Source organism: Globicephala melas, chromosome 11 (genome assembly GCF_963455315.2).
Source record: "Globicephala melas chromosome 11, mGloMel1.2, whole genome shotgun sequence".
In the NCBI taxonomy this organism is placed as follows: domain Eukaryota; kingdom Metazoa; phylum Chordata; class Mammalia; order Artiodactyla; family Delphinidae; genus Globicephala; species Globicephala melas.
This window is the reverse complement of record NC_083324.2, coordinates 17,733,459-17,759,652: the sequence shown is the minus strand read 5'-3', so window position 1 is coordinate 17,759,652 and position 26,194 is coordinate 17,733,459. Positions and strand designations below refer to the sequence as shown.

The following is a 26,194-nucleotide window of genomic DNA, read 5'->3' as shown; positions in this document are numbered from 1 at the left end:
TAAATTGGTATGCACAAGAACGTTTACCAGAATATAGGTTTTAGTTCATTAATTGTGAAAGATAAACGAAATACACGCCCACACACATATATATATGTCAGTAAGAGATTGTCATACATCTATTCAGTGGACTGAGCCATTAGAATAACGAAAGTTAGTATATTTTGAAAATGGAAATGTGAACGACACATTGTTGAGTGGAAAAAAGTACATAATTCAAACTTCATTTACATAAAATGAAAGAAGTAGTGCATATGAAAATTCATAAATACTCTCTGGAGGATCTTAATAATATTATTGATGGTCATGTTGAGGTGAGATTGCAGATGATTTTATATTTTTCCTGTTTTGCTTGACGTATCTACAATGAGCTTTATTACTTTTATAATCAGAAAAAAACCCTGTAGTTTTGTATTTCATTTTTTAATACACCAGGTTCTTATTAGTTATCTATTTTGTGCATGTTGGTGTATATATGTCAATCCCAATCTCCCAGTTCATCCCCCCCCCCGCCCCACTTCCCCCGCTTGGTGTCAATACATTTGTTCTCTACATCTGTGTCTCTGTTTCTGCTTTGCAAACCGGTTTATCTGTACCATTTTTCTAGATTCCACATACATGCGTTAATATACGATATTTGTTTTTCTCTTTCTGACTTACTTCACTCTGTATGGCAGTCTCTAGGTCCATCCACAAAAAATATGGAACGCTTCACGAATTCGCATGTCATCCTTGCACAGGGGCCATGCTAATCCTGTTCTGTATCGCTCCAGTTTTAGTATATGTGCTGCTGAAGCGAGCACTGTCTGTCATTTTTATTATAACAACTTTAGTGGGTGTGAAATGGTGTCGTGTGGTTTTGATGTGCATTTCCTTAATGACTAATAATGTCAAGCATCTTTTCATGTGCTTATTGGCCATTTATTGATCTTCTGTAATTATGTACCCCTTTAAACAGTAACATCTCACCCATCCCTTCTTCAAGACCCTGGCATATGCCTTTCTGCTGTCTCTTTGAATTTGACTATTCTGGATACCTTTGAAAAGTAGAATCAGAATACTTGTTCTTTTGTGTCTGGCTTATCTCACTTAGCATAATGTGTTCAAGATTAATCATTGTTTTAGTATGTGTCAGAATTTTCTTCTTCTTTAAGGCTATATCCTATTGTATATACCACATTTTGGTTATCTCTTCATTTGTTGAGGGACACTTGGGTAGTTTCTGCCATTGTGTATAAGTGAGTTTCATGTGATTGAGTTTCTGTTTTCACCTCTTTTGGATGTCCAGAAATGGAATTGTTGGATAATATGGTAATTCTTTGATTTTTTTGAGGAACCGGCATGCTATTTTCCACAGGGACCCCACCATTTTACATTCCCACAAGCAATGCACATGGGTTTCAGTTCCTCTACATACTTGCCAGGCAGTCGTTGTTATTTTTTTTGTGTGGGGTTGGTTGGTTTGTTTTTTTGGATAACGATCAATCTGATGGATGTGGAGTTCTGTCTTACTGTGATTTTTGATATTCATTTCCCTGAATAGTTACGTTGAGCATCTTTCTATTTGCTTTTTGGCCATTTCTGTATCTTTAAAGAAATGCTTATTCATGCACATTTACTTTTTATTTATTTATTTTTGGTTGCGTTGGTTCTTCGTTGCAGCGCGCGGGCTTTCTCTAGTTGCGGCGACCGGGGGCTACTCTTCATTGCGGTGCGTGGGCTTCTCATTGCGGTCGCTTCTCTTGTTGCAGAGCACAGGCTCTAGGTGTGCAGATGTGTCAGTTGTGGCAAATGGGTTCAGTAGTTGCGGCGCACGGCTTTAGTTGCTCCGTGGCATGTGGGATCTTACCAGACCAGGGCTCGAACCCGTGTCCCCTGCATTGGCAGACAGATCCTTAACCACTGTGCCACCAGGCAAGCCCTGCCCGTTTTTTTTTGTTTGTTTGTTTTTGTTTGTTTTGTTTTTTTGTGTTTTTTTTTTTGCGGTACGAGGGCCTCGCACTGCTGTGGCCTCTCCCGTTAAGGAGCAACAGGCTCCGGACGCGCAGGCTCAGCAGCCATGGCTCACGGGCACAGCCGCTCCGCGGCATGTGGGATCTTCCCGGACCGGGGCCACGAACCCGTGTCCCCTGCATCGGCAGGCGGACTCTCAACCACTGTGCCACCAGGGAAGCCCCCTGCCCGTTTTTAAAATAGAGTTGTCTGTTTATTTGGTGCTGAGTTGTGGGAGTTCTTTATATGTCCTGGATATTAAAACCTTATCAGATAGATGATTTGCAAATAGTTGCTCCCATTCTGTGGGTTGCCTTTTCACTCTTTGCTGATAGTGTCCTTTGATACACAGCTTTTTGACTTTGATACAGCTCAATTTATTTCTCTTGTTGCTTGTACTTTGGGGCGGGGCGTGTCACAATATTTTTTATATCAACAGTGGTAGGTTTTGAAATGTCTTGGGAATGTATCAGGAACCTTTGAAGCTCACAGTGAAGAACAAACATTTTCTAGATTTTACATTTTTTATTTTGAAGTTGAAATTTTATCAGTGGCCACCAGTATTGCAGTTGATTTTCTTCAAGTGATAGACTCACATGTTCGTTTTTGAGGTGATGTCTAGCAATTTCTCTTGGTCTGAATAAGCATTGTTTGTTTGACATTCCTTTCAAGTAAAAATGGCTTTCATTCAACCGGCAGCAGTATTTAACTTTTTGTGACTTGAGATGTCCATAATGTTTTGTTATGCAACAGAAGTCCTTTATGTATACTTCTTATCTTGTTACATGGGATATTAAAAAGGTGTGTGTGTTTTCACAGGTTCAGATTTAATTAAGTTAGTAAATTTGTTTTATTAAACTTTCCAGTGAAACAGGTTTTTTTGTTTTGTTTTAAACTGTGAGTCTGGTGATAAAGAAGGTAACGACTACTTCTAGTATGGTTGGGTACTGCTGCCTTGATTTGTGCTGAAGTGTTGTCCATTTTACCCACTGCTGCTTTTGCACCTACTGTCATTGCAAATGTCAACTCAGTGAAAAAGTCAACTCTATTCTTATGAAAATAGCTTTGACCTCTTGGGCCTCGCTTTGAGAACTGCTGCCTTAATTTGTAGGGTTGCTGGATGGGATGGAAGAGTGGTTGCAGACTAGCAGTCTTGTCTCGCTTAAGTCATCTCCTGTGTAAGAGATCTATCTGCTGCCAGTAATGGTTATAGTGTTTGGAGGAATGGTTGGCATTCCTGACTCTTGCATCTCCTAGACATTAGGCTATTTAGGCAGGTATCACAAAATATCCTTATATTAGTGGTAAAATGTGAGGGAGCAGGGGTAAAAGGATGTTTATATTAAAAGTTCATGAACAGATGTGAAGATTACACAAGGATATTATGTATTTTTTTACATTGCAGGCTACATCTTGGATAGAACCTATGATATATACCTTTTAAATGACAAAATACTAAAAAGTTTTGTTGAAAGCAAAAGAAAAAGGAGAAATTGAAGTTTATTTTGCTATTTAAGAGATTAAAAACAAGAAACATTTACTAGTCTATATAAGCATTATACCTTGGATGTTAAGAGCTTAGGGTATGGAGTCATTTGTCCACTTAAATTTATAAATGTAAGGTTGGGCCAATTTCCAATAGCCGCTTTTAAATGGGGGCAGTAACACCTCCTGGGTTAGGTTTGTTACGAGAGATAGATAGAGTCAGAACAAGATAATGTTTTAAAAATGTGGAGAGGGGGACTTAGACAATAAGCTTTCAGCCAGAAGTAGTTAATTTTAAAGATTTTAATCTGATTTAGGTTTTGTTTGGGTCAGGAGTTTGGGAGAATTGGATGGAACCCAGTTGGACCTTGTGAGTCAGATTGATCAGGCTTGGTGCAGACTACTGAACGAAGACATTTTCACGACTACTTTTCCAGATCTTAATTTTGTTAGCATTAGTGTCATGGTAAATTTTGTATTTGTGCTTTTTTTCGAGAATTGTGACCCTACATGGTATTATATATTTTTTTAATTTTTTGCTTATAGGATTCAGTGGTCCCAGTTTAAAGGCTATTTTATTTTCAAACTGGAGAAAGTGATGGATGATTTCAGAACTTCAGCTCCTGAACCAAGAGGTCCTCCCAACCCTAATGTCGAATATATTCCCTTTGATGAAATGAAGGAAAGGATACTGAAAATTGTCACTGGATTTAATGGGTATGCATTTAATTCAACTTATTTTAGGTTTAATTTTTAGGAGAACATCAGATTTTTTCTCTTAAGTTTTGATGTGTCTGGTTGATAACTGATTATCCATTAGAACAAGTTCTGTGTCTTGTGATCTATATAGTAGTTATTGATTTCCAGCTTACAAGTATTTAAAATATTGACAGCTTTTTTTTAAAAAAACTTGAACCACGTTTATATGGGTCAGTGGCATTTAGACTTTAAATGTGTAAGACAGTGGAAACATTAATCAAATATTTTAAAATTTTTTCTTTCTGTTTTATATTTGATATTATAAATCCTTATACTTTGTCTAGAACCTATCACTGAAATAAGTAACATTTCTTTTAAAATGAAAAGCAACGGTTTATGAAAAGATTCTACTTAGTGATTTTTTATTTTAAAACATTTTTTTAGAGTCCCTCTTTTCCCTCCAGTAAGTAACCATTTTCAGCCCTTTGTAAAACATTGTACTGAAAAGTTACTCTCCACTAAAATGAAGTTGACCTTTAAATTGCGTGTCATACTCTGTGTTATTTTAAATACTTCCTTTTCAGGACTTTGTATTTTTAGGGTTCCCTTTATTGAAGGGAAGAAGTATTTGTTAAGTTGAATTGTTCAGTATTTAATTAATTTATTTTTATTTTTGGCTGCGTTGGATCCCTGCTGCTGTGCTTCCCCCCCCCCCCACAACCAGCTGCAGCGAGCAGGCGCCACTCACCTGCCGTGGAGCGTAGGGGGGCGCCCCGTGGTGGCCTCTCCCGCCGCGGAGCACAGGCTCCAGGCACGCAGGCCCGGCAGCTGTGGCTTGCGGGCTCAGTTGTAGCGCACGGGCTCAGCTGCTCCGTGGCATGCGGGATCCTCCCCGACCAGGGATCCAACCCGTGTCGTCCCCCCCCCCCCGCCGCACTGGCAGGTGGATTCTTAGCCACTGCACCACCAGGGAAGCACGAATTGTTCCGTATTTAAATTGGCATTAACAATTTGGAGTGTGGAATGACAATACCTAATTTAATGAATTGTGGGTATGTTACCCATGAATTCATATTTAGGGGCAGTTTTTATTTGATCACATTTCATTTGTGAGTAGTTTTAGGTAGCATAAATGGTCTCATTTTTTTCTTCAGCTACTTAATCACATGGGATTTGCAACAAGATAGTGTAATCACCTAACCCTTTATTATATGCTATGTTCTCCTGCTTAGCAGTTTGGCTTAAAATATCAAATTCTTAAGCTTTGGTTTTAAGTATGTTGCCAAAATACTTCTCTTTTGGGAGAAATTAAAGCTTTATCATTGAGCTGCTCTTGGGGGTTTGGGATTGGAGGGAGACTTTATTTTCACTGTGTACCCTATTGTACTGTTGACAATTATTTTAACTGTATGTATATATTTACTTACCAATACTGATTTTTTTTTTAAAGCACATGCCAAGATGAAGACATGCAATGTATTAGAAGTATACGTAAGATTTACTGTTGAATTGAATGTGGTTAAGAATACTTCTTGGGGGTGTTTATAAATAGTGCAGAGGTAGTTAGATAGTACTTAGACATTATGGTAACTCATCTTTTACTTCAATAAGTTATGGCTCTCATTTAAAATTACGAGTTATGGTCAAACAGGTTAAGTTATACCACTGCTTTGTGAATGTGAAGCTACTTGTGATTCTGAATTTAGTAATACCATTTTCAATTCTTTCAAATTAAATTGGATGAAATACATATATGTAGGTATTAAATTAATCTAAATATTTGTAATGTCTTAATTTGCTAAATAGGTAGTCGACCTACCTCAGAAAATGACTTGAACAGTCATTAAATGCCTAAGCATACATAAATATAATTACTTTTAAAATATTTTTCATCTTTGAACCATAAATACTTTGAATTTATGTTTTTTTCTCTGATTTTTCAGAAAGGTGGTTTACGAATTATTTTTCTTAATCAGGCAGAATCCAAGTCTTTTTTTTTTTTTTAATTTTATTTTTTGGCCACACCATGTGGCATGTGGAACTTCCCTGACTAGGGATTGAACCTGTGCCCCCTGCAGTGGAAGTATTGAGTCTTAACCACTGGACCACCAGGGAAGTTCAGAGTTCAAGTGTTAATCAGTGATACATTAATATTTTTCATTTCAGCCATTTTTGTCTGTATCATACTATATTGGTACATGGTACATAAAAACATGTCTAATATTTTTCAATTTTACTTTTGTGTTTGAATAGACATAGACAAGCTTTTGCTTTTAAAATTTTTTTTGCTAAGAGTGGTGGGTAGAAGTAGCATTTTGTTCTTTTTTAGCTAGTTTGAGAGTATGTCCTTGCCGGTATGCCTCTCCTGCTATTTGTAATAGATCATCTTTTAAATTATAAAAGTGACATAAGTATGTGCATAGTTATAAAAAGATCCCCAGTCGCCCTAGGAATATATAAAGAAAATAGGAACATGTTATATGCCAGTTTTATTTTACTTTTAGAAGAGCTTTGAAATCTTCTTTATATCAGTACATTTACAGCTGTGTCTTCTATTTGTCTGTTTATTTGAAATAGCAGCATTGTTTTCTGTTACATGAACAGATTATATAGTTCATTTTCTCTGTTCCCACTGGTGATGGGCATTTATTTTTTTGGCTGTTACAAGTAGTGCTTGTAGTGAGCCTCCTTGTAAATACGTTTTTGTGTTGATGAATGTCATATGTTGAATATATGTATAGATTTATTGTTGCTTTTTTTTTAATTTGTAGAAAAGGAGTTGCTAGGTCATGGTGTATGCACACTTAAAATTTTTATTAATATTGCCAAATTCACCTCACAAAATGTTTTCATTTATGCTTCTATGTTTATATAAATGCAGATAGTTTATTTTTTCAGTATTTTTGTGGGTATGTACGTGAATTTGTGTCTCTGACTGCAAGTGAAATTGAACATCCATGTCCTTAATGACTCTTTTATGAATTGTGGTTTCATATGTCTTTTTTTGGTTTTTTTAATCTTTTGGTGATTTTCTTATTGGTAACTTCATTTTGTTGTTTTTGTTTTTTGCTTTTAATTAGTGAAAGCTCTGTGTTAAATGCTTCAATATATTTTGGCATGGGGACTTCCCTCGCGGTCCAGTGGTTAAGACTCCATGCTCCCACTGCAGGGTGCACAGGTTCAATCCCTGGTCAGGGAACTAAGATCCCATGTGCCGCAGGGTGCGTATATCTTAAAATATATATATTGGCACGAAAAGATTAACTGTTTTCTAAAATTAGTATTGTCAGTATATAAATTTTCCCTCTTTGAAGCGGAAATTGTCCATTCACTTGTTTGCTTGACTTCCTGAACTGTAAGATTCTGGACACCAGGGAGGACTATCTTTTCCATATAAGGCCTAGCACAGTGAATGCCTGAACATAGTAGGTTTTCAAACAAACAGGTATGGAATGAGTGAGTGAAAGGAATAAAAGCATGTTTCTGTATCTGTATTTTGTTTAATGGGGCAGGGTAGATAGAATTACATAGTTGAATGCTTAAAGTTCTTTAAAAAATTTTTTTTAGTCATATTTTCTTGTCCTTTTAAAATTACTTTTGAACTTTAAAATTTTATAGGGGAAGATGGATTATAGCTACTCTCCAGAACTGAAGTTACAGTTTCTTAGGTGAGAAACACCAAAAATTAAAAATTAACGAAATTAGAAACTTCAACGAATGGTCGGTTAAAAGACAGTTGCCTTTTTTTTTTTTTTTTTTTCCCCTGTGGTACGCGGGCCTCTCACTGTTGTGGCCTCTCCTGTTGCGGAGCACAGGCTCCTGACGCGCAGGCTCAGTGGCCATGGCTCACGGGCCCAGCCGCTCCGCGGCATGTGGGATCCTCCTGGACTGCGGCACGAACACGTGTCCCCTGCATCGGCAGGCGGACTCTCAACCACTGCGCCACCAGGGAAGCCCGACAGTTGCCATTTTATGCCCTCTATGTGGGTTTATAATCAACAAGAGTATATGTAGGCTTACTCAAACTGAGGCCATTTATGAAAATTCTCTTCCTATCTTAGATGCCATGAATATAATTTAGAAATTGCTTGTAGCTAGTAGTTCATTCCTATAATGGTACCCAAAGAGAGATTTCGAGAGGTAGAGAATAACTTACATTCCTAGTAGTTTTTAAAAGATTATTTTAAATCCTAATTATTGAAATGGAAGAATAATGAATGTAAATTAATTACTTAAGTCTTCCTCCACCTTTGACAGTCTGTTAGAGCTAAGACCTCTCTAAAATAAGCAGTAAATTTCACTTACTATGGGTAGTTGACTAAAACAGCATGGCTGTGTATTTATGAGGGGTTCTAGGCACACTGCACAACTGCTTGATACCTAAAAATCTTTGTTACATCATCTCTAAGGCGTCCAATGCATATCTTTTGGCATGATTATAGTCTGACTATAGAATTTCTTCTCTAAAGTTATTTTATTAAAAAAATTTTTTTAACATCTTTATTGAAGTACAGTTGCTTTACAATGGTGCGTTAGTTTCTGCTAGTTTCTGCTTTATAGCAGAGTAAATCAGCTATACATATACATATATCCCCATATCTCCTCCCTCTTGTGTCTCCCTCCCACCCTCCCTATCCCACCCCTCTAGGTAGTCACAAAGCACTGAGCTGATCTCCCTGTGCTATGTGGCTGCTTCCCACTAGCTGTTTTACATTTGGTAGTGTATATGTGTCCATGCCACTCTCTCACTTAGTCCCAGCTTATCCTTCCCCCTCCCCGTGTCCTCAAGTCCATTCTCTACGTGTGGGTCTTCTAAAGTTATTTTAATGTACATAATTAACTAGATTTTGCTTAGTCCTGAAAACTTTCACGTGATTGTTTTATATGCATGTGCACACAAACGGAGATATCTCGTAAGTTTCTGCACCTGAGAGTTTGCCTCTTCATACTTTTTTTCTTAAAGGTTCATATACAAGGTTTTTAATACTTCAAAATCTAGATTGTAGATATAAAACATTTACTCCTTTTTTGATTTTGTATTGTTTGCTTTACAGTTAGCTCAGATTATTCAGGGATGAAAGAATGGGTTCCAGCCTTTTGTTACTTTGTTCTTTTACTCCTTTTACCTATTTTATTGCTTGCTGGAATTTCTGCTCCTCTGTTGAGAAAAATAGAATTATTGCATTTTTTATTAGTTATTTGTGCCAGTATTTGTTGAGCATATTGAATCCTTTAGCTGAAATTTGTTTATTTCTTTTTCTTTACTCCCTTTCTTAGCATAACTAGTTGAGAATCAGAATTATTTAGTAACCTTCCCTCCTTATTCTCCTTCCTGCCTTACCTTGTCTGGTGGTAATAGGGTTTGATATGATGCTCTCTCTAATAAAATTTTATAATTGAAAGGAAATAAACCTGCTGTATTAAAAAAAAAGAGAGGAAATAGCAGAAACCTAATTAATTTTTCTTAACATTTTTATTTGAGGCAAGTAAAGTAATTCAGGCACTGTAGAAGATGGTAAACTTGATTAAAAGTGTTGGCAATTGCTATAGATTTGTTTTTTAATGGGGAATGGTATAGATACTAGTTTATGGTTATTTACCATTATTGTAAGAGGCTAATTCTTCATTTTCTTAATTTTCTATACTTGCCATTTTACAGTGCTGTTTTCAATAAATCTCAATTACTAACATTTGATTTGAGTTGTAAAATATATGCAAATGAATATTTATGTTGTGTATATTTATACAGATGTTAAATAAATCCTGATCCAGAAAGAGCATATTGTTTCAGGTCAGATAATATCACAAGATTCCAGTGGTGATTTCTGACTTCTATAGGACTTAAGAGTAAACAAAACTTAACCCATTTAACCTTTGATATCTAAGAGATATATAAGTTAATTTCTACTTAAATAGTTGAGGTCAAACGAGTAATTCTGTTAACTAAGACACAGTATAAATGTGGTCATTAATAGAAAATAAAGATGTGGTAAAAATCACCTTTATGCATAAAACAGAAGTGATTGGTTGTTTTAGCAGTTTTTAAATAGGATGTCTGGTTTTGTGGTTATCTCTTTAGCCTTTTACTTTAATGGCCTCTGTGTTTTATACTCCTTTATCTTTTTTTATGAGGAACGTTGCTTATATAATGACATAGAGGCAAGATATAGGTTATCTGATTTTTAAAATCTTAGACTCTGACTGAAATGTGCATTTCTTCTTTTTGGATGCCTTCTTAATACCTTGGTATATATCCAGAATATTGGCACATCTTGATGATCAAACCTTTAAACAGACTAAGATAAATTAAAAACAACACATAAATTTTAGTTACTTAGAGTCTTTCTCAAGTTAAAATACAGGATAGGAAATTCTATCTTTAGGGCTTAGTGTTAGTGTTTAAAATTTCTAATTTGAGCTTAGATGTCTTTCTCTGATGTTCAGCAGCTTTCTTGGTATATTTTCCAAAGTTAGAATAAACTATCTTGTGTGCTTATGTGTAATGGAAGAGTAACAGAAAGCAGAACTTTCATATAGTTGTACCAGGTGTTCATTGGGGATTTATCTGGTTTATTCTTATACCTCCTTTTAAAGACGCACCTTAAATTAAGTGTTCCCACGTTTATCCTCGATTCCCTGGCAGTTTATTCTGTCTCCGTAGCACTGTATACGCGATTTTATTAGCATTTCTTGTTGTAATTGGGTTGTTTTTAATTGTAATTGTTTACATTACGTGTCTGTCGGGTCTGCTATTGAGTATATGTTAATATTTCTGCTTCATAGTTGGCTCTCATGTTTACTTAAAAGGTTAAAAAGTACACACTTTATGAAGAGACCTTCAGTGCAGTTGTCAGAATTATAATATTGTTTCCAGTGGATACTTGGATTTACAAGAAATGTTTGTATTTTAAGCCTGTTCACTTGAGGGAGAGTTGTGTAACATTTTAGTGCCATCTATTGGACAGTTGGTAAAATGACTTCAAAAGCTTCTGGAAGTGTCTAAGAATGTAAACTCATTTTGTCATAGGCTGACATCGTTATGCAAACATAATACATTTTTCCTCATAAAGCAGTATTAATATTCACCCACGCATACAGTGTTAATAATTGACTAACATTTTACCTACCTTCCTAGAGAAAATTAGCCAAAACATTTAGTGTAAAAACATTGTTAAGCAGGGAGTTGGAAGATGCTCATCTTTTAAAGTTAATTTTAAAAGAAAGTACTAGTATCAGTGTGTGAAAGAAATTTAGTTGGAGGAATAGACCTAACTAGACAATGTCTGTTTAAGTATTTGCTGGTTAAATAGTATTCGAATGTTCTTAACACTGGGTGCTATTTTGCTAGTTTTTGAAAAATGGGTAAAAACTCCTTTTTAGTATCACTCTGACGTCATTAGTGAGGGAATAGCGTTTGGAAGTGTGTGTGTGTTTAGGATTTGGAAGGTAGTGAACTCAAAGAGGGGCTAAGGTACAGGTATACCAGTAATATTCTGAAATCCATGATGGTACTGCATTTCAGATATATATGTATATAAATAAATTATATATTGACTATCTTGTATGTGAAGATATCCTGCCCTTAAGAAGCTTTCAGTCAAATATGAAGAAAGACAGTTTGGAAAAACAAAGATAATTAGTTTTGCCAGTGTACTCTACTATGAATTTTAAGAAGAAAAAAACATTACTTTTTCTCAGAAACCAAAGAACTTTCCTATAGCAGTCTTGATGAATATCAGAAGTTGTCCTGTATTTCTGTCTGCCTCTGAATATTTGTGATAATGAGACAAATGTTTCGCCTCTTAGTGCCCAATCTTTTGGCAGAATGATAGTTTTCTGACTTTTAGGCTTTGATATACGACTTGAGAGAAGATTGATACTTGGTCTCTCGCATAACTAAAATACTTCTTTTCATATGAATAATATTTATTTTAAACGTTTTCAAAATTTGTCATAGGTCATATATTGAATTTTGTTTTTGAATTTTTAAAAGAACATAAGAATAGTGTTGATGCTAAGAATACAAGAACTAAACATTGTCCAACTAGAAAATAAACATTTACGATTTTACGTATGTGCAGTGTAGTGGAAGGGACAACATGGGATTTGAAGTTAGACTGGGTTTTTGAGTCCTGCGGTATTAATCACTAGTGGCCTTACTTTGTGGGTGGGAGGGAATTTTGTGTTGATCTGCCTGTCAACAAGAAATAACTTTGTGGGTAATAACTGTTAATCTGAGGCTTTGTAATTGTCTTTATAAGGAGAATAAATAGATTTGTGTGGCAAATAACTGAAGTCTAAAGTTTACGTTTACACTTTTTAGCTGCATTTGTCATCTCTCTGCTCACATGTTTGCTGTTCATATTGTAACACTCAGGAATGCTAATAGTGTGTGAGATAAACACTGCTGTTTATAACATGATTTTAGGTCCAATTTATGTTTCAGTTTTGTATTTTCTGTGGTCAAGTGAAAATTTGATTGTGGTTGAAGTATTTGTCAAACAGTAAGGTACCTACCAAAATATTGAGTGTATTTGTATGTATTTTAAGTTTGATGAAACATGTAGGTTGTACATAAAATTTTAATTATGGAGCATAACTATGTTTATAATACTTTTTCATTGGAATCACTTGTCTTATTCTGTCTGATAACAAAACATTTGTAGTTTTATTTGAACACTAAAAAAATCTTTGCAAAAGAATACTTGAGAAAGTTTCTGTATTTAAATAAACTCTGACTTGATTATTATTTGTGTTGCCTCTCTTGTAAACTTAAAATTGAATTGTCAGAATTAAGAATGTTAAAATTTTTTCTCAGTTTTGAAGCTTTCCGTTAATTTTGAATGTTCTTTATTGCTTTTTAAGGCAAGGGAGGGAACATTGTTTTCTTTTTAAATAAGAGGACAGGTGTGCTTATTGCCCTGCCTGTTTTTAAGTGACTCATCCATTCATTTGTAGCATTTTCTTTTGTAGCTTAACACAGGGGTGACTAGATAAAGCTTGAAATAGCAGGAGTAATAATGTTCCTAATTTTCTTAATAATTAATGACCCCAAACTATAAAACTATATTCTTTTGCAGTATACCTTTTACTATTCAGCGACTATGTGAATTGCTCACAGATCCAAGGAGAAACTATACAGGAACAGACAAATTTCTCAGAGGAGTAGAAAAGGTATTTATTTTATTATTGGAATTATATTAAACTGTAGCATAATAGATTTCAGAAAAGAACTTTGAGTAGGCCCTGTTTCAGGCACCTTTTCTTGAAATAGGTTTCTCAGTCTATCTGAAGTTTTTCCCAATTTGTTTTCCAAATTCTGTCCTAAGTTTCAGAGGAAGATTTAATAGGAGGGAGGTGGAGGAATGCTTGAGGTCAGTTAAGCTTGGGAAAAGCAGTTTATTATTGTCTCGTGGGAATTCTTAGTATACCTTAACATATTAATAGCTCCAAGAAGTTCTATAATTGATATTTTAATAATAGAGCGTTTTGCAAACTTGTTTATCTACAGAATTCATTTCTTTAGTTCTAGAGTTCAGAGGTACACAACTTGGAAAATCTCTGATACAAAGCATTTAAGTTAGATATTGAGAAGGATATATATCATGTGTAAGAATGAGAGAAGCATTAGGTTTTTAGTGGGTGAGGGGATGTTAAAGGAGCAGGGCATTCTGGACAAAGGAAACAGTCTGAGAGAATGAAAAGCAAGACACATAGACTTGTCTGGAAAGAATGAATGAAGGAGCCCCATGGGAACCAAGATTGTGGACCAGTGGTTTTGTTAAAACCATTGGTTTTTAGTGATTGATCCTAAAACATAGTCTAGTGTTATTTTAAGGTTCTAATTGAAGTTCAATTTATTTTACCCTTGGAGCAGGAATCCAAAATCATTGCCTAGTAATTTATAATAGATCTTAGGGCCTTACTGGATTAATGTGTTTTGTTGAGCTTCTACACCTTCGATTTAGTAAGATTCCTGAAGGGCAGGAAACTGAGATGGTTCTTCAGTATTATTTTCAGTTCAGAGACTTTCAGTAATTCCACTTGGGCAATCTTTGGATAATGAGGCAGTGTCACAGTAATCATAGTTGTGTGACCATGGACCAGGTACATAACCTAAGTCTCACTTTCCTCATCTGTATAGTGTGGATCATAATGCGGCTGTGAGGAGGATTAAATGTAAAAGCTCTTACTTCGGCTCAGCAAACTTGCAATGAGTATTGACTATTAATAAAGTTATTGTTACCAGAAAGATTATATTATAAAAAAGGTTTGAGTCTCTTTCCTTGAGGTATATTGTGCTACACATCAAGCTTTTGATTGGGTACTGCTTTAAAAGGAAGTTCGTTATAGTAGGCCTAAATACTTCAAACTCTAAATATCTTGATGAGATTCTATCTCAAATAAGAGACGGTGGTTCTGTTCTATTATCTGTAATACATAATGTCAGGGCTCTAAAGTAACTAGAGTAGAGTAAAAAAAAAAAAAAATGAGGCTGGCAAAAAAATAGTTTAGTGGGATATTAGATTTTGGGCTTTTGCTATTGTTTTAGTTTTCGTTGCTTGATTAGAGATTTTTCTTTATCCTTTATCTTTTTTTTTTTTTTTTTTTTTTGCGGTACGCAGGCCTCTCACTGTTGTGGTCTCTCCCGTTGCGGAGCACAGGCTCCGGACGCGCAGGCTCAGCGGCCATGGCTCACGGGCCCAGCCGTTCCGCGGCATGTGGGATTTTCCCGGACCGGGGCACGAACCCGGGTCCCCTGCATCGGCAGGCGGACTCTCAACCACTGCACCACCACGGAAGCCCCTAGAGATTTTTATTTTTAGCCATTTCTTTTATTAGTAAAAGTGTAATAAAATGGAAACTTAATACCAGGGGAGATTCTGAGAAATTAAAAACAAATAATTAAACTTTATTTTGTGGTACTTTTCCTCATATTAATCACCAATTTTGTTATTGCAGAATGTGATGGTGGTTAGCTGTGTTTATCCTTCTTCAGAGTAAGTATATTTTTCTTTTTCTAGTATATTCTAATTATTAAATCATTTCTAATGTATTAGTCTTAAAAATAGGTTGCATTTATTTTATATGTAATTAAGCATGATAATATTTGTAAATGCTTATGAAACTACCATCCAGTACTCAAAGTAGAATATTACCAGTAACATTACCTATATGTTTTTCCAGTGAACAGAGTTGTATTAAAGAGATTCATGATTTACTGCAGTCTTAACACTGTTGGATTTATGTACTGTCTGGACCCTGGGATCCCATCCGAGACAGGCCATTTCTAGGAAATAATTCTTAGGTTTGTAATAGCTACTTGATGACATCGCTCTTCATGATGGAAAATTATTTCCAGTTGCTAAGATTTATATAGTAAATTAAGGTTGCAATTTAGGGCACACTCCTTGGCACCACTGGTATTTTATTATGAGTGGATGTCCTGGGATTGCAGGAGATTTAGCACTGCCCATGGCTTCCACTGAATGCCAGTAGTGTCCACCACTTCCCGTGAAAAATTTCTTTAGACGTTGCTAAATGTCCCCTGGGGATGCAGAGTGAGGGAAGGGGGATTGTTGGAAGATGTTGCCCCCTGTTGAGAAACACTGGTTTAATGGTTAAAATATCTGATTTCATACAGACCAATAACAGTGAATTTGTTAGAACTCTTGAAGAATGTACCTGTATGTTGTTAAATAACATACTAAGATAATCCCATAGCTGTTTTTCTTAGAAGTCTTTCATTTGGTTCTGTGACAGTGAGATCTTACAAAAGATCTTTTAGACCCGTGATTCTCATCAAAATTAAAGAATTAAACTATCCATAAAAGCGTTTTTTTCTTTTCTTGTAGGAAGAACAGTTCCAATAGTTTAAATCGAATGAATGGTGTTATGTTTCCTGGAAATTCACCAAGTTACACTGAAAGGTCAGATTATTGATTTTTATTATTCAAAGAGTTACAGTTTCTTAATTTTGGTTAGGAAATTCAATATACTTATTAAGAATTGGGAATTTTACGGCAGGTTAGGATATACCAAACAGAATTAGTTAATTTGGTAATCCATGGTTCTGAAAGTCAAAATTAAAGAAAATGTTTCTGTGATATGTTCATATAAACAAACCTTGGGAGGGATGACTTTTTAACAAAAATGGGAAAATGATGTTCATTTATTTTACTGTAGGTCTAATATAAATGGACCTGGAACACCCAGGCCACTTAATCGACCAAAGGTTTCTTTGTCAGTCCCCATGACAACAAATGGCTTACCTGAGAGCACAGACAGCAAAGAGTCAAACTTAAAGCAAAATGAGGATAAAAATCACAGGTTTGTATGTGATTTATATTTAAAAGAAAAAATGTTTTCCAAAAGAGTTAACATTTATTGATGGTTTTTCAGCCCTCATTATTTATTATTTAGAATTTACTGTTGTTTTGAGGGGTAGAAAAGGTTTTAATGCAGTTAAAAGGGGCTGCAGCTTTTTGCAGCATTATCACATGGTGACGATGGGCAGAGAAAAGACTTAAACTGCTAATTTGGGGAGATTTTATTTATAATAGGGTGTTAAGAAAGTGGTCATGGTACATTTTTTACTTCTTTTTGAAAGTTACTTGAAAAGAGAAGATATTTATAAATGAGTTGAAATTTTGTGAATTATTTCTCATTGTAGATCATAAAAGGAAACCTTTTTATTTATATCCCATCTCAAATTTTCTACATCACATTAAGGGAAGGAAGACTGAATGAGTGAGAGGAATTAAAGAGTATTGGCCTGCCTGGACAGAAGGGTCTTATCAGAACTGATTTCTTAAATTGGTGATGACGCAGAAAGGTGTCTTTGTTCTGACTTACTCAGGAATAATGAGCATCTTATCTACAGCTTACTCTCAGATGGTTCAGAAAATTACTAATGACAATAAGAATAAACAGAGATGGAGACAGGGTGATGGAGCAAATGCAGTGAGTTGCTAATTAAGGGGATCTGCTTTAGGAGGATATGATAGTTCTTTTTCTGTGAGTTTAAAAATATTTCACAATAACTTACTTAAGGAAAAGAAAAGAGTATGTCCCTGTGGAAGACTCGTAGTTTTATTATAGGAGGACATTTAACTTACTGGAGAATTGAACAGAAAGGTCATGTAACTTACTGACAAGTTGCTAGTGGGAAATATTTATTAAACAGTTTAGGTGTCCTCGAAATTATTCTCTTGTGTTTTTCTTTGCCCGGATGTTATAATTTAACTTTGACACTGAAATACAGTTAAACATTATTAGACCTTAAAAATGAGAATGTAAACGATGAAGACACAGTCTTACTAATGACACTTTAAAACAATATTTACAGTGACTCTTCGACATCTGAATCAGAAGGTTCCTCAGTGAGCCCTATAAAAAATAAACATCCAGATGAAGATGCTGTGGAAGCTGAGGGGCGTGAGGTAAAAAGACTCAGGTTTGACAAAGAAAGCGACGTCAGAGAGATGGCCAGTCAGACATCTTCCAGTGAAATTTCTTCAGTTATGGTAGAAGAAACAGAAGCTCCATCTTCATCTCAGAATAACGACAAAGAAATTAGTTGTACCAGGCAGCACTGTACAGAAGAGGATGAAGAAGAGGATGAAGAGGAAGAAGGTATTTAGAGACCATCTGTAAAAGGGTGGAGTAAGGAGATCCTCAAATTCTTGTACTTCATTTTTGCGTGAAAGAATGTCACATAATGGAACTCCTTATAATGCTGATGTTGGGCTTTTCTCCCACCTTTATGTGTTCTGTAGTTGCTGCTGAGTTTCAGGGATATGATTTGAACTGTAGAGTATCAGAATTCATGAAACTTAACTGTGGAGGTATTTTGAAAATGAAATTTAACTACAACAACATTTGCTTATTTTTAGAGTCTTTTATGACATCAAGAGAAATGATCCCAGAAAGGAAAAATCAAGAAAAAGAATCTGATGATGCCTTAACTGTGAATGAAGAGACTTCTGAGGAAAATAATCAAATGGAGGAATCTGATCTGACTCAAGTTGAGAGAGGTTTACATTCTGAAGGTAGTGAAAATACCGGCCCTGTAAGTAGTTCCAGTTGCCATGAAACGGAAGAATTAATAGGATCCAATTCCAGTAAAACTGGAGAGATTCTCTCAGAATCTTCCATGGAAGCCACAGAAGTCACAGATGAACCAATGGAACAAGACTAACTATTTAGAAATATTTAGATGCAGTATTTTCCATACAGTTCTGGTTTCACACTGTATAAAACTTTTATGTAATAAAATGGACCTTTAGTTTTACAAGAGAAGCAGGTTGTAAAATAAAGTACTGTATGGGATCAATCCTGAAAGAGTCGCACATGTAAGAACTGTGAGTACCAGCTCCTCGGGGTCCTGCTTACCGCTGACTTCTTTTGCTCTGGTCAGATCAGTGGTTTGTGTATAGATTGTTTTTTTTTTTTTAATTTAGAGTTAAAAATTTTAAACTGGAAGATAATAATTATAATTTTGAAAACTTTTGGAGATTATCACATTTAGTTTATACATATGCAAGAAAGCTTTTTGTCTTGTCTCTTTCTGACAGCTCTAGCAGTTTTCATATTTTGGTCATAGTTGCAACATTTTAACATGAATTATAGGGTTTCATGTTGGTTTCCAGATTTTATTGTTTGACTATGTACTATGGAACTTTAAGTCATATATACATATATATATATATATTATTCTAAGGGGGGAAATGTTATATTTTTCTTTTTCTATAAGAGATGAATACAGTGGATACTTTTTCTATTGGTAATGATTGAGTTCACCTCTTTCAGAAGACAGTTTCTTTCTCTTCTGAGCAATTCAAATAAAATCTGGCCCTTGTGGAACCCTGGAAATCTTAAGTCTGTTGAAATGCCAGGTTAAACACATTCCAAGAGATCTGTTCAAACTAAAATTCTTTTGTATACTTCTGAGGTGCCTGAGAAAAAGACTTCATTATTTATGAGAAAATGTGCTTTATCTTGGAAATTGTGTTCAAACATTAGCTTACTGTTTTGTAGAATGAGTGCTTACAAAGCTGACATGAAACCATCTCAGAAGAACCAGGGAGGTCTCTTCACCTTTTGCTTGCTTTGCTGAACAGCGGGGACACTACACATTTCTTTCTAAATTGTTCTAGCGTATACAGATGCCAATGGTACGAAACACCACTGTACTGGAAGAATTGATACATTACTTTAGTAATGTACCAGAGCTAAATGACTGAAGCTTTAGGGGTACATAAAAACCACCGTAATTTGTATGACATTTTGAAGTGAATTAAATATTTTTGAACATGCTTCTTCGACAGCCAGTGTTATATTTTTCAGATCAACACAAAGCACAATGGTTACTCTAAACTCAATATTTTCAAATTCACATAACTTAAAGTCATGCAAGCTGCAATTTCCCTGTCTAAATTACTGGCTGCCAAATTTATACCTGTTTCTTCAGCTGTACCTTTTGATATTTAGAATTTTTAAATTTCTGTAAAGTAGATTTTGTAGAATGTAATGTGTTCACTGCCTTTGTGAAGCGGTATATAATTGTATAATTTCTGTGTGTAAACTGAATGCTTGGGCTTTCAATACAGTATTCATATAAAGCAATAAATATTAATGTTATGAAATATTTGAGTACATTTTTATCAAAATATATAAGAATCCCTTTTTTTAATTTCAGATACCTGAAGTACACAGATGAACTTATAAAACTGATGCAAACATTTTCTGACACTGTATCATATGCTCTGGGGTGATTTGGGCGGCAACCACAAGTTTTGCATTTTGCCTACTTCAGTTGCTATGACTAAAAATACCAAAATGAGTTGGCTCCGTTTATGTCTGTAGGATATTATACTACTGACTGACTTGACTGTCAGGTTTACAGCAGCTAGATGATATATTTGTGAATATGTCTCATAGTTGAAATAAAAACTGAGTATTGATTTATTTACTGTTATTCAAGAGGGGAGGAAAAAAAATCACACGTTGTAAATTTTTAAAAAAATTTTGCAAAAATGTTAATGAAGCAGATTTTAAATGTGACATTCATTTGTAGTGACCTAGTCTTTATTTTCTTGAGGGATATTTTGCCAATGAGAGCAGATTTTAAACATTTTAAGTTTAGAAATTCTGAAATTTTCTTTAGAATATTTATGAAATTATTGTCAATAAACCTATTCTTTAAGATTCTGTGACCTTTTGATATTTTTTATTTTAATTGTGCCATGGACCACTTGTAAACTGATTTACTTTTGTTAAATATAAGTTGAAGATTTAGCGTCATGACTTTGAGGTCTGTGGTTTTATTTGTAAACTTGCAGTTGCTGTTTTGGCAAGGGCAAATGTATTTCTTTATTAAATAAAGTACAATAATGGTGAATGTACCAAAATGCCATCACTCAACTCTATGAGAGATCTGCATTTTAATCTATAGTTTAATAGTTTTAATATTTATTAGATATTCTTATGTTGATCATAGATCAAACTTGTTGCTGTTTATACAGATAGTTGTAGAATGCTCATGGAATATTTTCTTTAGGATAGATGGAATACTTAGGTAGTTAAACTGGGAAACCTTGTTCAGCTGGTTGGAGATACGATGTCCATTGGGAAGTAAATTTCCTCGAGTATATGCATAGGTGCACTTACACAGACTTTGCTTCATGGAAATGTCAGTTCTAATAGTAACTGATTCAGATGTGTATTTTTAGAAGGCTAATTTTAGGCACATTTTCTTAACACACATCAGCAAAGTCATATTAAAAGATCTAAATGAAGAATTAGGACTTTGGTGATTAAAATATTATTTTCTGTTTTGGCCTTGAGCAGATCGTTTACCTTTTAGACTCTAGACTCTGAACCCAACATGTAAAAAGAATTTAAAATGTTGATGAGGAGAGCGAGAATATACATGGAATACACTTTCAGCACTTTTCCCTTTTAAGAAAGTGAAAACATTATCCCAGTACATTTTTTAAAATATATCTTCAGTTCTGAAAATGTTGGCAGACAGAAATGAGTAGTGGAAAATGTCATATTTTATATGTTTGATTATCAGATACATTTAATCCACTTAGGGTTTATTGTAACTACACCTTTCAGAAGTGTGGATGGAGCAATGAAATTGCCTGTCAGAGCTATAAAACCCTCTGGCTTGGAAAGGCATCCCCAGAAACCCTGGGTAAGAAGGCGTGGCCTGTTAAAGCATGGAGGTTCAGAGTGTTTTATTTTGCTGGTGTAGATAGGCATGTACTTATGCATTTTTGCATTTGTAAAGTCAGCAATTTTTCAAATAATGTAATTGTAATATACTAGTTTACTTATAAAGATACTTGGGGCAGAATCTAAAGCTACGATGTTTGAGTATGAGAAATGTAACGTGTGGTAAGGACAAAAATGCAATTTGTAGAACCAAAGGAAATAAAAATTTTGGATAGTGTTTCACAATGTCTTCTGAACAGGAGTTTCTTAAATACATTGGTTTTGATCAGATGAAGCTTAGTTCTCTCGAGATTTGTGCTAATCATAAAATGGATGAATGCAAAAACACCTTGTAATTTCATATGGAATTATTATAATTAGGTTTATTGGACTATTGGCCTAGCAAGAATGCTAGTATGTATTGGTTAGAATACATCTAATATTTCACATTTTAAAAATAATTAGTACACTTTCTTCAGAATTCTATTTCATCAACTTGGAGCCTAGATTACTTTGCCAAATAAATGTATTATTTTCATAATGCAATAAAATATAAACTAGAAGAATATCTTTATGTGTGGAATTACTTTATTTGCCATTAATAGTTTACACTCCCTCCCTCCAGTGCCCCCTTTTCTCTCACCTTAGGTACGTTAAGATGCACAAGCATTTCCTGATCCATAGGGAGAGGAGCCACATGACTTCATTACAGCTCTGTTGCTTAAGTGATAACAGGGTGTTTCCACAGAGATGGTGCATCTGAGTTGAATGGACGATTGTTCTCTGCTAGGCAACTCGTACCTGGGATCAGTAAAATCAAGATTTACCATGTAAAAATTTCTCTTGGCATAATTTGGCACTAGTTGTCATGCACAGATCTACGCTATTTGTATTAGAATCATTTTAGAAATGGCAGTTTCAGACAACTACATGGTTAAAAGTGTAGAGTTGCCCTCAATGGAGAGGGTGGATTCCATTTTCAGTTCTGGGTTCTCATTTCTTCCTATGTATTACTGCACAGTAGGTGATAGTAAGTGGTGACATCTGTGGCTCTCGACTCAGAAGATAGGAGTATTAATCAGCATGTTTCTGAATTTAAATATTGAGTTTCAGCTTCTCATCTTTGATTTCTAACTTCTCCCCACTTTATTATTTACTAAATGCTATAGCTAGTATAGAGTTTTGGGTTAACTGATACGAAGACTGATTCTTCTATTGATTAGGAATAAGAAGCATGATCTCTGACCACTTGCCCATCTAGAATGAAGAGTACACTACTGTTGTATTTTAACAGATTTTTTTTTTCCAGTGTAAAATTCAGTTGAGTCTGGGGTCTTTGGATTTATTTGTACGCTTTCAGAGTTTTTCTTCCCAAAGGCAATGCATTTTTTTTAACTAAAAATAATGACAAATACACAAAAATGCCAGTAATTCCCAGTGTCCTAGTCAGAAGACTCCACTGGTTTACTGATTTTTATAATCTTGCGAGCTAGTCCTATGCTTGGCAAGTGGTAACAGTTGAAATTAAGTGGGCTTTGTGGATACTGGCTACACAAACACTTGATTCCTGGGACTACTTTCTCCCTGCTTTAAAAGGGTTCCAAGTTCATCCCTGAAGCCTTTCATTGTTGCAAAGTTCGTGGATTTGGGAGCAGTATATGCCGTTGGATGTTCCTAAATCCAGGGGCAGAAATGTGCATCCAAATAACAAACTTCTGTGACTGTGACCAGCCCCCCTGACCTACAGAAAGTCACCACACCACACCCTTGCCTGATTGGGGACAGGTGTTTCTGGAAGTGGTAAGTTGTGTCATTAAACTCGCAAAGTCCTGCTTTAATGTGCTATTAACGGGACTTGCTATTTGGCCGATAATGCTTTGCTTCAAGAAATCTTGGCGGTTGAATACGTTTGCAAGGCCTTTAATGGTGCCTGTGTTTGCTGAGACTTTGAGGGGTAAATACATGGTTAGTGTTCGGCCGTCTTCATTTTGGATCATTGTTTTTCTCTCCATTGCTTGCAGTGCTGCAGAATGGGAGGCTAAGCTTAATTGTCACCACCAGAATTCACATGCATTTAGGAATGCACATAATCTCCCACTTTCAATCTGGGAACCTGAAATTTCTAGGTGGCAACTTGTATGAATTGTGTATTTGGGGGGCTAGAGGAGTAAACAGTCCATTCAGTCATGCTTGGAGAACAATAACTAGGCAAGTTTTTAGCAAAAGGCAGCTTGCGACTTGCACAGGACAGACATTAGTGCTGTTGTGGCAGTCTGGGAAGGTGTCTCAGATGAGGTGGGGTGCAGTTTGGCCTTGAGAGGTGAGCAGGACAGCCAAGGAGGTAGCACGGTATCAAGGGGCAGAGTACAGAGACGTGGGTTAAGTCACAGCTTCAGAGTCCCCACCTGAGGTTCCTTGGGAAAGTTACAGTTTCATCATTTGTAAAGTGGGGGAAATAACTTTTCCTGGTAGGATTGTTGGGAGCATTCAAGGTAATTATGGGCATAAAGCTAGATCTAGTCCAGGACCTGGTATTTCTTTTAAGGAGGAGAGTCATGGAGGGGGGAGATAGGGTTTGTCCCTGGGGAATGCAACAATTTTGCTGGACTCAAAGTCGAGGTTTCAATCCTGGTCAGTACCTGGTAATAATGGCAAGCACCAGCTGAGCGCTGACGTTATGCTCTATGTATCCTTAGCAAGTGTAATGCATTATCTCGTTTAACCTTCCCATCAACCCTATGAGATGCTTAATATTATCTCATTTTACAGACGGGGTTCTTGATGTAAAGAAAGGCAACTTGCCCTGGGACCCTTCGAAAGTGGAAGGTGAGAACTCCAAAGCCCAATGATTTTTACCTATTGTGCTTAGGTGCTGTCTAGTCGTAGGAGACCTGTAGACATAGTAGGGCAGCAGAGAGGAAGCCATTCCGGTATCTGAAGGTTCTCAGAGACACTCAGACCTGCCCAAGTTCAGGTACATCAAAAGGCTTCGTCAGTCAGAAACCTAAGCACTTGGTTTCACACTCCATGAACTTCACAATCTAGCTTCACATCTTTTTTGTATCACCCGTGTTTTTCCAGCTAGACATTTTGAGTATATCATCTATTTTTTAAAATTTATTTTAAAAATTAGATAATGCATACCTGGCAAAAATTCAAATAGAGCAGAGCAATATATACCAGACTGTTGTTGTCTTACTAGTGTTCCTTCAAATCCCTCAGTTTCACCCTCCTCCTGAACCCCAAGGGAGGTGCCCTTACCAGCCAGGCTTAGTGCCTGACAGTCAAGATCCTGGGGCAGGTTCTCTGGGTTTCAGTCCCAACTCTGCCACTTGCTGGCTGTGTGACCTGTGACTGTAAGATGTGGAGGAGGTCCCAACCTCATGGGGCTGTTATGAGGATTAACCATTAGAAAAGAGTCGGGCATGTAGTAAGCGCTGCTTGCATATGAGTTCAAAAAAACAGCATTTTGAAGAAATTGTATCTTTCCAAAGATAACCTAATTCCATTGCAAACCACCGTGGTGGTCCCTACCTCTCCCCTGGCTTTCCTTTCCGTAGTGAATGTACATTACACACATTGAGATACCCTTGGCCTTTTTTCTTCCCTATATATTTTTGTGATACTTCTTTGACATCAGTACCTGGAAAGCTACCCCAGTCATTTTAACGGCTGCATAGTATTTCAGTGGTAGATGAACCATAATTTATTTAACAACAGGCCTCCTTTAAGGGACCTCATGATATTTTGACTTGTGGCCATTGTTTGCACGGTGTGAGCAGTTTGACACTGAGACATGTAAAACCAGCCCCTCCAACCCCCCTCTACGGAAAACAACAACTAAACAAGCCTTTGGATTTTAAGGAATCCTTAAAGAATTATTGTGTGTGAAATAGATGTCCTTGCCCCTGGGGAAGTGGTGGAGGGAAGGATGAATTATCTGTCAGGCAAACCACATACTATATTTCAAGCCATCTCAATTGTAAGATACAGCGCTACTTTATGTAAAGTAAGAAAACAAGCCGCCCATGGAAGCATGAGACAGGCTGGGTGCTCTTCCTGCACAGACCTTTCGCGGGTCACAGCAGCCTCACTGTCTCCGGGCAAATTTTGCAGTTTGTCTGCCCTGCTGTGGCCTGTGATGGTGCTGCAATGAAACAAAACACAGCTTCACTTCTTTGTGGGTATTTTTTTCTTTCTTAGACTCTGCAAAACTCTTGGTTGTTGCTTGGCAAGAAAATATGTAATTTCAGTCGTTTTCCCAGTAACGAATACTTGCTTTTCTAATGTCAAAGATTTACTCCTTGCTGTCCTGTTTCTGTGACTTTCAGGACATGGTCACACACACACACACACACACACACACACACACACACACACACACACACATTTTGGTTGGGGGACATGCTAACTTGTGGTCTCAATGCGGGATCACAGCATAAGCCTTTTAAAGACGTTTCCAGGGCTTCCCTGGTGGCGCAGTGGTTGAGAGTCCGCCTGCTGATGCAGGGGACACGGGTTCGTGCCCCGGTCCGGGAGGATCCCACATGCCGCGGAGCGGCTGTGCCCGTGAGCCATGGCCACTGAGCCTGCGCGTCCAGAGCCTGTGCTCCGCAACGGGAGAGGCCACAACAGTGAGAGGCCCGCGTACAGCAAAAAATAAAAATAAAAAACAAAGACGGTTTCCAGTGGTGATTAATTTCGACACACATGGTGCGCATCACTAGATTGGAGGGACGAGAGTATGAAAAGGGACGGCCACTTTGCACATGCCCTCACTGTGGCCACTGCCACG

General features: G+C 36.3%; 1 protein-coding gene and 1 non-coding gene across 3 annotated transcripts in view; one reads left to right on the top strand and one right to left on the bottom strand.

Moving 5' to 3' along the window:
- PPP4R2 (protein phosphatase 4 regulatory subunit 2) overlaps positions 1-21,967 on the top strand; it is a 54,055-nt gene extending 32,088 nt beyond the window's left edge. Inside the window, exons 3-9 of one of the 2 annotated variants that reach the window (XM_030867732.2) lie at positions 4,024-4,194; positions 13,257-13,350; positions 15,139-15,176; positions 16,032-16,106; positions 16,363-16,506; positions 17,525-17,811; positions 18,072-21,967. In XM_030867732.2, the coding sequence (XP_030723592.1) occupies positions 4,024-4,194; positions 13,257-13,350; positions 15,139-15,176; positions 16,032-16,106; positions 16,363-16,506; positions 17,525-17,811; positions 18,072-18,376 (1,114 nt within the window). In that variant the 3' untranslated portion in view covers positions 18,377-21,967. The remainder of the gene's footprint in view (positions 1-4,023; positions 4,195-13,256; positions 13,351-15,138; positions 15,177-16,031; positions 16,107-16,362; positions 16,507-17,524; positions 17,812-18,071) is intronic. The other variant, XM_030867734.2, reaches the window with a different exon arrangement.
- Positions 696-803, bottom strand: LOC115859170 (U6 spliceosomal RNA). The gene has a single exon (XR_004041951.1). It is a non-coding gene; the product is annotated as a U6 spliceosomal RNA (small nuclear RNA).
- Positions 21,968-26,194: the final 4,227 nt, after the last annotated feature.